Source organism: Cucurbita pepo, chromosome 19 (assembly GCF_057944985.1).
Source record: "Cucurbita pepo subsp. pepo isolate OVF chromosome 19, ASM5794498v1, whole genome shotgun sequence".
NCBI classification, from domain to species: domain Eukaryota; kingdom Viridiplantae; phylum Streptophyta; class Magnoliopsida; order Cucurbitales; family Cucurbitaceae; genus Cucurbita; species Cucurbita pepo.
In genome coordinates this window covers 12,555,421-12,567,792 of record NC_141816.1, presented here as the reverse complement: position 1 = coordinate 12,567,792, position 12,372 = coordinate 12,555,421, and the positions used below count along the sequence as shown (strand labels likewise).

Here is a 12,372-nt window from a genome sequence, read left to right as displayed (position 1 = left end):
ATATATATTTAAATTATACGCCAAACCCGCACGCGCCTTTTTCATGAGACTGTTTCGCGGGTTAAAAAGTAACATTTTAAGGATGAATTTATAATTTCTTTCTCAATCTCTTATTATTAATATTATATATTTCTGACCACTCACATTTCGACACGTGGATGATGTCCCCCACCATTGACAATTTTTTTTAATCATACCGTTGGAATAAATTTTTAATATTCAAGATATATATTTTAATTTTAACAAAACTAATATGAGCTTAAAATATAAAAATATTATATTTATAAAATTTATTGTATTTTTTTTTAATTTAAGATTTAAATATATAATTTCTACTATTTAAATCACAAAATTAAAATATTTTTAAAAAAACGTTAAATACATGTCTATTTAGTAAATTTATAAATAAAAAAACAAAATCTTCTATATCAAACAATATAGAATCATCATTCTCCTTCAAACAAAAATTACAGACATCAATGGAGATATATAATAAGGAGACGATACTAATATTACCAATAATCTTTACACGAGCACAACCCGTCTTTAAAATGATGAAATCTACTACGATCCCTTACGACGATCTCTCGTTCAAAAACCTTGGATATTAGTTTGATTGCCAGATGACAATCTGCACAAACTCTCAAATTCTTCATGATTCTAATTGGAGTTCTTGGTGGGGTGTTAACCAACATGAAAGCAATTGCAACTTTCTCTGTATGATGAGACAATGCCGTCTCCTTTTCTTCCTCTTCTATGTCTGCAAGAACATTAACCGTGCGAGGAACGTATCCTTCGATTTTCAACGACTCCGTGATCTTCCCCAGCATTGCGTATGTCTCCTCACTTTGAGGATGAGATCGATCGCCCATGATAAATTCATAAACACGATTCTTCAACTCGACAAGGCTATACCCAGGAGTTTTTTTCACTCCTTTCATAAGCATTGTCCTCCTCACGTTTTGAACATCTAGCCAACGTCGCTCCGATGCATAAAGGTTCGAGAGAAGGACAAAGTCGCCGCAATGCTTCGGTTCTAATAGTAGGATTTCAGCTCTTGCGATCTCACCTAGTTCCAAATGGCCATGGATTGTGCAAGCTCCCAATAAGGTCCGCCAAATGACTGCATTGGGCGGGACCGACATGTTTCGAATATACTCGTAAGCATCTCTGACCTTGCCCGCTCTGCACAGCAAATCGACTATGCAGCCATGGTGCTCAATTCTTGGCAAGATGCCATACTCTTCTTTCATCCTTCTAAAGTAATCGAAGCCTTCATCAACCATCCCACAGTGGCTGCAGGCATACAAAACTCCAACAAATGTGATCTCACTAGGCTTCAACCCCTTCCTTTCCAACTCCCCAAACAGTCTAAGAGCTTCATTTCCTAATCCATTAACAGCCAACCCAACAATCAGAGAAGTCCAAGAAACCACACTCCTTTCATGCATTTCGTCGAACACCTTCAGTGCATGTGCAATGTTCCCACATTTGGAATAGAGATCAAGAAGCGCATTGCTAGCATGTGGGTTCTGTACTAAACCAACCTTCAACATATACACATGAACCCTCTCCCCCAAGGCCAGTGCCCCAAGCTCAACACAAGCAGATAACAAACTAACCATAGTGAACCCATCAGGCTCCACACCCACAGAACCCATTTCCTTAAAAAGGGTCAGAGCTTCATTCGCCATCCCATTAAGAGCAAAGCCATTAATAACAGAGTTCCAAGCCACGAGATCTCTCTCAGACATAAACTCAAACACCTTATACGCACTCTCAGCAAACCCAAAAACAGAGTACATATGAACCAACGAATTCTGAACAAAACGCAACGAATCAAACCCATTTCTAACAACAATCGAGTGAATCCCCTCGCCTAATCTAGCATCCATTAACTTAGCAACAGCCTTAAAAAGAAAGGGAAAAGTATGCGTATCAGGCTGAATGGACGACGCCGCGTGCATTTGGGAATACAGCTCCACGGCCGGCCTGGGATTCTCGCTTTCGGCAAATCCTCTAACCATGGTGTTCCATGTGAAGATATTGGGGGCTTGAATCTGTTGGAAAATCCGGGTGGCGTAGAACATGGGGGCTGAAATGGAGACGAGAGAGAAAATGAGGTGCTTGTTGAAGTCGGGATTTGGGGGTGGGACGCCATGTCTGATGGAGAAAGCATGGATTTGCTTCAACTTGGATTGGGAGGAGCCGCATAACTGTAAGAGAGAAATGCATTTTCTGAGGATGAAAGAGAGGTGATTTTCCGGGAAAGTTTGAGTGGAGAAAGTTGAAGCGAGATACGAATGCTTGGTTTGAGCGCATCGGAACATGCTTGGAACTTGGAACTTGGAACTTGGAACTTGGAACTTGGAACTTGGAACTGCACCTTCAGAGATTATAAATTTTAGATTTTTTTTTTTTTTTTTTTTTTTTTTTTTCATTTCAATTATTTATAAGATATTTGGAAATTTTCAATTTTACGCTCTCTTTTTAAAAAGTATATTATATGTTCTTAAAACTAAAATTGTATATTTAATAAATATATTATATATTTGAAAATTTAAAAAACAAAAAAAAATTGTCCCATTTTGATGTTTTGATTAGGGATTGTAAACTTTTGAATATAAAGCCGCCTTAAAATCTAAATACTACAGAATCTCTTGATGTCGCCATAAAATTTTCCCTTCGACCACCTCAGTATTTCACCGACGCGGGCCGTCCGGGTTTCTTGTTACCGATTCATCTTCTTAATGTTATGCAGGTGATTGTTTTCTCCATCTTTTTCAAATGTTAGTTATAATCCTGTGAATTCGTTGAAATTTTGTTCATAACTAGCCATGGGCTCCAATTTCAAAGACATCGAGGTTTAGGTTTTTATTTCCGATGATTGGAGGATAATAAATTTTTGTTGGTCGTCGCTGTTTCTAGGTTGAAAAGTGGTTTTGAATCCGTAATTATTTAAGAAACAGAAAAGGATGCGAAGGGAAATTATACTTTTATGCTTTGGATGATGAAGATTACGTTTAGCAGGTAACGGATGATTGTTTTGTGTTCTTTTTTTTCTATTGCTGGTCAATGAATGTTCTTAGCTTGCTTGTAAATCCGGTGCCATACATTTCTCAGATCTCTGCAGAAATGGTATGTTTTACTTGTATTTCTGTCAATCTTGGGTTTTAGATATACTCATGCAAGCAGTTGGAAGCGTTTTATGGCCAAGATAGCTACGGGGTAATGCTAGTTCAATTTATGTATACGTTTTGAATTGTATAAATTCAGCTGATATTGGTGGCTTATGAAGGGATTCGTTCCCTCTTAATTGCAATCATTGTCTGATATTTGATTTTCGGTTGTCTAGTTGGATTCTATTAGTTTTAAATGTCGTAGACGTAATTCTGGACGAACAGGATCGTTTTTGGTATAGCTCTTTCCATACGCGTCCCTGTTTCAGCTCCAAGTTCATTCCAACTAGGCCGTCTACAATTTCTGTGCAGTTGCTTATACATGCTGCAGTTTTTGGTTTTGTGCATTTGATATGAGTCCTACTTCATATACTATAATTCACTGTGATATCAGAGCTTCACGTTGAGAAGTTTGTCTCGTGAGGTTTAAAAACAGTGGCATATCAATTAGAGCTTCATGGAACCCTTTTGATTAGGAGATGATCACTTGGAAGAATTTTGAAAGTCAGTGGCTCTACATATACAGACACTGCTCTCTTATTGTTGTAAACACATTGGCAATCATAAGGTTTTAAAAGATCCCTAATCTTCCTAGGACCTTACTTGAACAAGATCTGTTCTTTAGGCTGTATCATTGTGTCCTTGAGTTCTAAGTTTCCTTGATCTTCCTCCTTCAGCCAAATTATCAAAAGCGCCCATGTTTGTGCTTGTGGCTGAGATTGCTGAAATCTCAGTACCTCAACCAGGTCTTTACACCACTATTATGCTGTCTTCTGTTTGTTTGCTTTGAAATGTCAAATTCAAAAATCTATTTTTTTGTTTATCATTCTGGTTTCTGAATGACACAGAACATTTACCGCAGAATTGCATTAACTGAATTATGCCCCGCCCCTTTTTCAAACTTAATATTCAACTACTAAGTTCATTCACTTCATTATTTTCCTTCCAGATGCCAATGGAATCACAGGAGCCGTTAGATTTGGTTCATTGTTCGTTGTTCGTTGTTCGGCCGATGATCGCGCCAAAGCTCTGATGGGTTTTCGGTCCATTCCACTCGAGGTTCATGCAACGGCTGTGGAATCTGAACATATGCAGCTTGTGTTTCTGATGGCATGTAAGTTGAAAGCTCGCTTCGAGCTACTGAGAGATCGTTTTGAAGATCTTCAAGTCTCTTTTGAAGAATTAAAATAAAGCGGATGCAGCCACACATAGGCCAATGCAGCCAAGCCTCTGCCTCATAGACCTAAGAGTCGACAGCTTCATCGCGTACATCATAGCTCAAAAATGCACAACTCCTGTGAACAACTTGGAATTTCTGAAGCTGGTCTGCTGGAAAATGTGGCGCAAAAATGCAATCTGGAAGACACTTTCTTCTTAGAAGTTTACAGGCTGCACATGGTGAGCCGTAATTAACTAAAGGCTTATCAGATTGGGATTTAGAAGAATTCAATGAACAAAACTGGTTCTCTTGTTTACTTTTCATGAGATATTCACTCCAATTACTCTACTTATATCTGTACTAATTTTCTTATCTATTAAAATAAGAATTTGAAGGCTCCTAATTTGAAATTTTAAGATATGATTTATTTTTTAAAATTTTATATTTAAGATGTGAATAATAATAATTTCACAGCATAATCTGAATCGCATGGAAACTAGTAAATGAATTTGAAATTTTATGAGAAATTAATTAAATTTAAACCAATATTTAATCAATTAATTAATTTCCTGTCTCTAAAAGATATGAAATTCAAAGTGTTATCAGAAGACAAAGATTCAAGTAAAAGATTGGTGTTTATGAAAGGCAATGAACTACAAACTTACCAGCTCAGTTAACTCTTCAGAATCAAAGACAACAAAACTGCCTCACAAGTGATTCGCTATAATTCGACGGGGCGGAGACGGGGAAAATGAAATCGAAATCGAAATCGCCGTTCTATCTAAGCTTGAAAGTCCAAGAAAATATGCAATTTCTGAAGAAGCAACTCACGAGTACCATAAAGGGGCTTTTCACTAGTGATCCAATCTTTCTCAAGAACACCGGACTTGGCACTATTCACCATCTCGTTATGGAATGCAGAAACGACGACATAGATCGACACCCTCAATACGTTCGCAATAGCATATGCCTTCGAATGCAGCGGACCACTTTTCCTTTTACCAACCGAAGCATCTACTTTTCCAATACTTGACGTTGCCCATTTAATACTAGCCGGGCCGAATAAACCGTGTGAAGACTGTATAGTCGTTTTCTTACCCATCAACACTTCAACAGCAAGCAGGCAAGACAACAGTGTTGACATAACAGTTGCATTACTACCAGAGAGTTGAGCAACACCGAATCGATCTTCTGCATGTGAGCGTGCAGTCAACATAGAAACTGTTCGAGCACACCATGCATACAACTGCAAAATTTAGGGAGCAGGATCAGTAACATTCAATAGCCACACAGATGATGTTCGCAGTAAACTCGTTAATTTTCGAGGTTAAACAACGTAAGAACCTGAAAGTTTTTAAGAGTTTCGAATTGTTTTACGTCGAAGTGAGAGTCCTTTGGCGATAGTTGGGAGGTAATGTCCACAGCACCTTCCAAACCTTGGCCTAAGTTCAGTGCAAATTGCTCCAAAGGCTTCAAGGAAATGGATATAATTCGCTTATATGTCTCACCTGTTTCTTCAAAAAATGCAGCTCTCCTCCATATATCCACATTGTTCTCACAAACCATGCAGAGATCAAGAAATGCAAGATATTGCAAAAGAGACCCTGAATTGCTGTCCTCTAAAGCTGCAAAGAGGTACTCACTGGGATTTGTTTCTGCTGCTGCAGATCCCTTTGGAGGTGCAAACGCATACCTCTTGGTATGCAGGACCTACACACAGTAAATAATCAAAAAGCTGGCAAGACATACTTGCAGAGGAACAATATAAAGAGCAAAGCTGTCTTAACATGACAAATGTTTTGTTCTGAAATGTTAAATGACCATACTTAATGGCACAACAAAAGAGATTAATTGTGAGATCCCACATTGGTTGGTTTGGAGAATAGAAACATTCTTTACAAGAGTATGAAAACCTCTCCCTAACAGACACATTTTTAAAACTTTTAAAGGAAGCTTGAAAGAGAGTCCAAAGAAGACAATATCTGCTAATGGTGGGCTTGGGCCATTCATGAAAGTAGTAACATCTATTAGAAGTAAAACATCTTTAATAGAAAACCACCGAACAAAAGAAATTTAGATGGAATGGAGTATCTAGCCCTCTAATGAATTTTTTTGGTAAGAATCTAACCCATCTAAAGAAATTTTCTTGACTGTTAAGATGGATGGACGGATGGGATATTTGAATTAACGTAACATGCTGTCAATTCGGCAAGGGACGTCTTTTTGTACAACTGAAAACAAGATGGCAAAAGTCAAATGTCTCGAGTCAAAGAGTTTCAAGTAAATGATTTTTTAGCATAATGCTTCTAGAATCATATTGTGAGATCCCACGTCGGTTGGGGAGGAGAATGAAACATTCTTCATAAGGGTATGGAAACCTCTCCCTAACATACACATTTTAAAAAACTTTGAGGGGAAGCCCAACAAGGGAAAGCCCAAAGAGGACAATATCGGCTAGCGGTAAGTTTGGGCTGTTACACATATAGCTTAAAGACCTAAAAAGTGTTGTTTGAGCCAGAATGAAGTTCAGTAATATTGGCCTTACAATCCTATTGGTAACGATTGTTGCAACACCGTCGCAATTATGAGGAACAATATAACGGATCAACCCACATATTTAAGCAACAGATCAAGAAATACAGCACGAGAACGAGATTATGACACCATAAACACAGTTGGTTTTGAGTATCAAACCCAAAATACATTATATGAAGAACAGACTCACCTGATGCAAGTGTTGAGTCAATTCCCAAGAAAGAAATATTGCAAAGCTCCCAACGAAAATAATGGCCTGGTTAGCTATGAACTTCCTGACTGTAACATTTCTCTTAAATTGATCAGGCAAAAGCACCATTAATACAGCTGAAAACAGGAAAGCTGCAGCAGAAAGTTTGGAAGCCAATCTGGTAGCTGCAGGAAAACCCATCTTGAAGCTGAAAAATGGGGGACGCTGTTCAGAAAAACCATTTGAAAATCAGTCAACTGGAAACTTAATGGCTCAACATTCAAACATGCAAGAACACACACACTTTCACATTATAATATAACATCATGAAAATTGATATCAAGAAACATCACCCAAACTGGGGCAAGAATGACAGTATGAATGCATAGATAGCCAACACTCAGCTTGCGATGATATTCAACGAAGATGAAAATGATGGTGATGGATATTACAAACTAAGGAACAAAAACTAACCTGTATGATTGGGAACGTTAGAACCCATCTTTTGTTGTAAACGTAGAAAGCGCCATAAATCAGTCCCATCGAAAGACCCGTATGCCAAGCACTTCTGAGACCGTCCGATTTCCCCCAACATATAGAGACGGCCGCCAAGGAACCTGAAATCGCAGTTGCCACTACAAACAGAAGCAAATATAACGAAACCGTAGCACGACGGCGAAAATCATTGAACGCCGACGTCGATGAAGCATTGTCACCGCCTGAAACTACGAGAAACCGAACGAGTCCAAAAGTGAGCTCAAGCGGCGCGGCAGGGCGCTCGAGCTGAGGCGAAGCAAGGAGAGAGAGAGATGCAGAGAAGAGGAGTTGAGAGAGATGAAATGTAAGAAAAGTGAAGAATCCAGTGAACATTGACGCAAAAGGGGCTGATGGATTGCTAGTTCCACTCGAGGAATTGCTACCAGAAACAGAGAAAATGGCTGAAACGAAGATTTTGAAGAGGAAAAAGACGAAGGTTGAAGGAATGGACTGCCAAATAAGGAAACCCAGAAAACGATTCTTGACAACCATTTCCGGGGGTCCGAAAAACAGAGAAGACGAAGGCATCTTGCAGTGATCAAGATCAAAATCAAAATCAAAATCAAAACCCACCAGGATTCCGCTCTTGAGAGTTGAAAACAATCGACTGGGATTGCTTGTCAAAGCGTTTGCAGAGAAATCATCCGTCGGGAAGTAAGGATTTAGCAGTGGTTTAAGTGGGATGCTTCGAAGGCGATTCCAATCTCCATCTCCCAATTCAATCTTGTTTGTAGCGCACACGCCACAACTTCAAAACCCTTTCCATGAAAAAGAATAAATAGTTTGTTAAAGTTACAAATTTAGTGGTTGAATTTATACATAGATGAAATCGAAAGAATTTCAATTATCTTCCAATTACTTTCATTTGATTCATTAGGCTCATCAAATCTTAAACAATACGCATTCAAAACTTGAATCAATGAATGTTCATCAAAATTTGAAGGAAGAAAATAGCACTATTTCGATTTCATTAAGTACACAAATGAAGAATTGCTATGGATAATTCATTCTTCTTGAACACATATCACCTACCTTTCTCATGGCTATTAAACTAAACCAAATGAAACAACAACCATAAACACAATGTGACATATACAATAATCACAATCTAAACTTATTGATCTCTCCCTACTCTAAACTATCAACATTTTTCACCTAATTTTCACACAAGATTCACAAATAAAGCAAGAATGGCGCAAGTTCGTATTTAAACGAACGATCCTGATCTCGAAACCTGCGACCGTGCATCTTCAAATTGGTCATCATCAACCTTCTCAGAGCTTAAACTTGGTGGAACAAAAGATCTAAACACTTGTTCCATGTTGGGAGCTTCCTTCAACTCATAACGAGCGACTTCAAGGGCGGTATCAGCAAACGCTCGGTAGAATTTATTGTGACAAAGGAAGGCAAATATCAGGGAGATTATGGGGAGTGGTATTAAGATTGGAGCATAGAAGAATTTCTTCACCCCGAAGAAACCGAACATCGTAAGTTGGTACAACAAGAGCGACGCGATTATACGGTTGAATATATGTGGCCATATTCTTCCATAGGTCTCATAGGAAGGAACATAAACCTTTAGGGCCTGGAAAACAAGGACCAACATTAACACAAACAAAACAATGATCATAAGGCACAAAATTGACGATCGATTTACTTTACCTGATTGCGAAGAATAAGCCATCCAAGACCGAAATATATGACGCCGAACGGGACAATCAGAGGTGTTATGACGGAGTAACAGAGGACTAGAGTGAAAATGAGCAAGTCACCAGGTATTCTAGTCCCATAACCAAGATCTCCAGGAGTCCAGGCATCTTTCACATCAGCTTCACACTTGCAAAGGAATTTCTTCTTCAAATGGAATATGATAAGAGGAACGATCCTAGATAGTTCGAGACCATAACCGACGAAGAACCTAACAAACAAGCACAAAAACAGAACCAAAATCAGCTCACAAACGACGATTGCTACTTTTAGGTTCTTAATCTACACCATTAGACATTTAGAACTACTACCAATAGTCTCAATATGTGTAAACCGTTTCAATTCGAGTATCATTACATACATGCATATATAAGGAACGGGTCAAAAGAAATCGACAAGAGTTAAAAACCGAACAAGAAAATTGAAGGATCTAAGAATCGGGAGCTTACTTGAGAGCCACATAGGTAAGGAAGAAAGTTGCACTGCCTGGGAGACTACTTGCCAACAAGGGAACAAGAGAGTTAGGATTCTTCTGGACGGTCTCCAAGGTTTCAAACAATGCACCACTCAAAGTGACTCCAATGAAAACATTCAACACAGTGAAATAGAAATACTTGCCAGAAGCAGCCCTCACAGCATGTCCCACTGAAGGAATTCCCTCAGATTTAGATAGAAAGAGAAGCAACTTGGGCAGCATAGCCAAGAAGATAATCAGAGCTAATTGAGGTAAGAACGCTTCTAAAATACTCTTGAGTGCACCTATGTTCACAACTGGCTTCAAAAATGGCAGATACTTCTTTAAATTATTGAGCGTGGTAATAGCAGAGACTGCAGCAATCGGAATCGTGTAGAAGAGAATCATCAGTGCGACGATGACATACACGATGTATTGTCTTACTTGTCTATGAATAAAATCTATATAAAGATTAGCCCAGATAAGCTGGCCGGGTTCGGGAGCTGCCAGAACAGTCCATTTATCAACGATTTGTGCGTGCAAGTTTTGAGCTGCAGAAGCTGCGGTTGCCCGGTTATTGAAGAAGACTAAAGCAGCGTTCTTCTGCTTCTCTCTAAGAGTAGCCTTTTGTTCAGATTCCAATTTTGGGACAAGCTCATTGATCTTCTCGGAGTAGAATTCTATGCTGTCAACTTTTTTCCCAACAAGACCAAGGAAGCCAGTTTTATGTGCTGGTCTTACACCTTCTGGCTTGGCTTCTGTTTTTGAAGCTGCGAAAACCGCTACAGACCGGTCGAGCTTCTTCTTGTACCCTTCCAATTCCACCCACAATTTATTGACCTGCTTAACATTCAACATTAAGATATGTGGATACAACACGAACTCTATTCGTAGCGATAAGTTCAAATCAAACAGTGTTCGGTGAAATGTAAGTAACTGAATCACAAGCAATCCTGGAAGAATGAATGACAATCAAATAACGTGGAAGAATTCAAAACTATTTGAATATAATTCACAGATACAATTCAAAAAATTTCTTAAAAATCCCACAGAGAAGTATATTTCAACCAGAAAAGAACCACAAAACGTACTACAAGATCAAGCAAAAGTGAGAGAGTTGAAATGATGAACAAACCTCTTTGTTGTCTGTGACGATCATTGAGCGATAGAATGCATCTGGGTAAAGTTTCCTAAAAAAGGAATCAACCTGCTCCTTTCTAGTTTGACCTTCAGGAACAGGAGGGATATCTCTAACAATAATGGCAAATTGTTCAGCCTTTATTTCTGGAGACATTAGAGCTTCAGCTCTCAGAGCTGAGACATGATTAAAAGCTTTCCATGTCAGGTAATATGCCACAAAGGAAACCCAGTAAGTGGCTAATAAGAAGGCCCATAGCCGATTACTCCGCAGCTGCATATGAAAACAAGTCAAAACTCAAATCTGAGTACCAAACCAACATAAAGGCCAAGCCCCAGTTCAATATCAATTTTTGTTCTTCATTTTCTAGTCCAAACGTGGTTAGCGTTGCTTACATTGATATTTCCCATGGATAAGTTGTCAAGTTCACTGAAAGTCTCAACGGTTTGGTTATTGATCATTTTAGCATTCTTAATACCATCATCTGTGACAGCAATTGGAATAAGAACTGGTAGCAGAACAACGGCAGACAGCACAAAAATCCCCAGCACTGAAACAACATTTAAAACAATATGAACACACAAGAACATGATTCGAATTGAAACTGCAACGTTCGAGAAAGAAATAAGAACAAACCAGTGGCCAAAAACACAAAGTACACAGCAGTATCAACCCCAGACATAGAGATCACATCCTGCTCAGAAGAAGACAGAGCTTCCTGAATCCAAGCAAACGGGCTCCTAGTCCTCGACCCGCCGGTAGGATCAAGACCCTTGAGGATTCGATTCGGGTAATAAACGACATGGTTGCCAGGCTTTGAAGAAAGCCAAGCGAAAACAAGCATCAAAATCAAAAATATCACGAAAGACGTCCCTAAGGACGTCAAAAACGAAGATAAATCCATCTGGGTCTGTCTCTAAACGCCAATCTCTTCAACTCCTGGCTGAATCTGGAAAAACCCACCTCCAGAAACCTCACCACTCGCAGAAGAATGCAAGTAAAGGCAAATTTAAAGGGTTTATTTGCTGGATTTTCCGTTTCTTTTCTGTGTCATTGAGAGAGGGATAAAGTAACCGTTGGAAAACGGTGGTTGGGTGGGATGTTTATAAGGAATAAGGGAAGGAAATGAAATGGCATTGTCATAGAGAAAGAGTGAGCTTAAAAGAAGGGAAAGGAGAGAAAGAGAGAATAAAAATCTGGATGGTTGTGGGGTTTGGAATGAAATTTGGATGATTTGGTGGTAGCTGGTTGTGGGGTTGGATCCGTGTTTCATCGTTTTCTTCAATGCTTTTCAATCTCAGAGAGAGCACTGTGAAAGCGGATAAGCGGGAAAGAAGAGGATTGAAGACGATGGGACAGGGCTCGGGAGAACTCCCAAATTACCAAAAACACCTTCCTTTCTTTCCATTTTGGAATCAGTGCTTCGGCTCCATCCAAAATCACTTTTAATTCAATTTTCCCAATTAAAAAACA

At 39.0% G+C, this 12,372-nt stretch overlaps 3 protein-coding genes and 1 long non-coding RNA gene across 6 annotated transcripts; 1 reads left to right on the top strand and 3 right to left on the bottom strand.

Moving 5' to 3' along the window:
• Positions 1-484: 484 nt before the first annotated feature.
• Positions 485-2,355, bottom strand: LOC111781166 (Tetratricopeptide repeat (TPR)-like superfamily protein). The gene has a single exon (XM_023661618.2). The coding sequence runs from the start codon at positions 2,328-2,330 to the stop codon at positions 513-515; it is 1,818 nt and encodes a 605-aa protein (XP_023517386.2). The 5' UTR covers positions 2,331-2,355; the 3' UTR covers positions 485-512.
• Positions 2,356-2,587: 232 nt separating this feature from the next.
• LOC111781280 (uncharacterized) lies at positions 2,588-4,754 on the top strand. The gene is made up of 3 exons (XR_002812964.2): positions 2,588-2,761; positions 2,929-3,030; positions 4,129-4,754. It is a non-coding gene; the product is annotated as an uncharacterized LOC111781280 (long non-coding RNA).
• On the bottom strand, positions 4,429-8,396 carry LOC111781279 (uncharacterized). Of its 3 annotated transcripts, XR_002812963.2 has the most exons (5): positions 7,538-8,396; positions 7,064-7,288; positions 5,683-6,048; positions 5,004-5,584; positions 4,429-4,568 (listed from the first exon to the last, which is right to left on the bottom strand). XR_002812963.2 is itself a non-coding variant. In XM_023661782.2 (4 exons), the coding sequence occupies exons 1-4, from the start codon at positions 8,126-8,128 to the stop codon at positions 5,120-5,122; spliced, it is 1,647 nt and encodes a 548-aa protein (XP_023517550.2). In that variant the 5' UTR covers positions 8,129-8,396; the 3' UTR covers positions 4,955-5,119. The 3 variants fall into 3 exon arrangements, 2 of the variants coding, with proteins under 2 accessions (XP_023517550.2, XP_023517552.2); XM_023661782.2 differs by lacking the exon at positions 4,429-4,568 and having other exon boundaries at positions 4,955-5,584; XM_023661784.2 differs by lacking the exon at positions 4,429-4,568 and having other exon boundaries at positions 4,955-5,584; positions 5,716-6,048.
• Positions 8,397-8,536: 140 nt separating this feature from the next.
• On the bottom strand, positions 8,537-12,154 carry LOC111781278 (hyperosmolality-gated Ca2+ permeable channel 3.1). The gene is made up of 6 exons (XM_023661781.2): positions 11,536-12,154; positions 11,295-11,449; positions 10,897-11,172; positions 9,757-10,601; positions 9,263-9,518; positions 8,537-9,185 (listed from the first exon to the last, which is right to left on the bottom strand). Exons 1-6 carry the CDS (start codon positions 11,801-11,803, stop codon positions 8,808-8,810), a joined length of 2,178 nt encoding a protein of 725 aa, XP_023517549.2. The 5' UTR covers positions 11,804-12,154; the 3' UTR covers positions 8,537-8,807.
• Between the last annotated feature and the right edge of the window lie 218 nt (positions 12,155-12,372).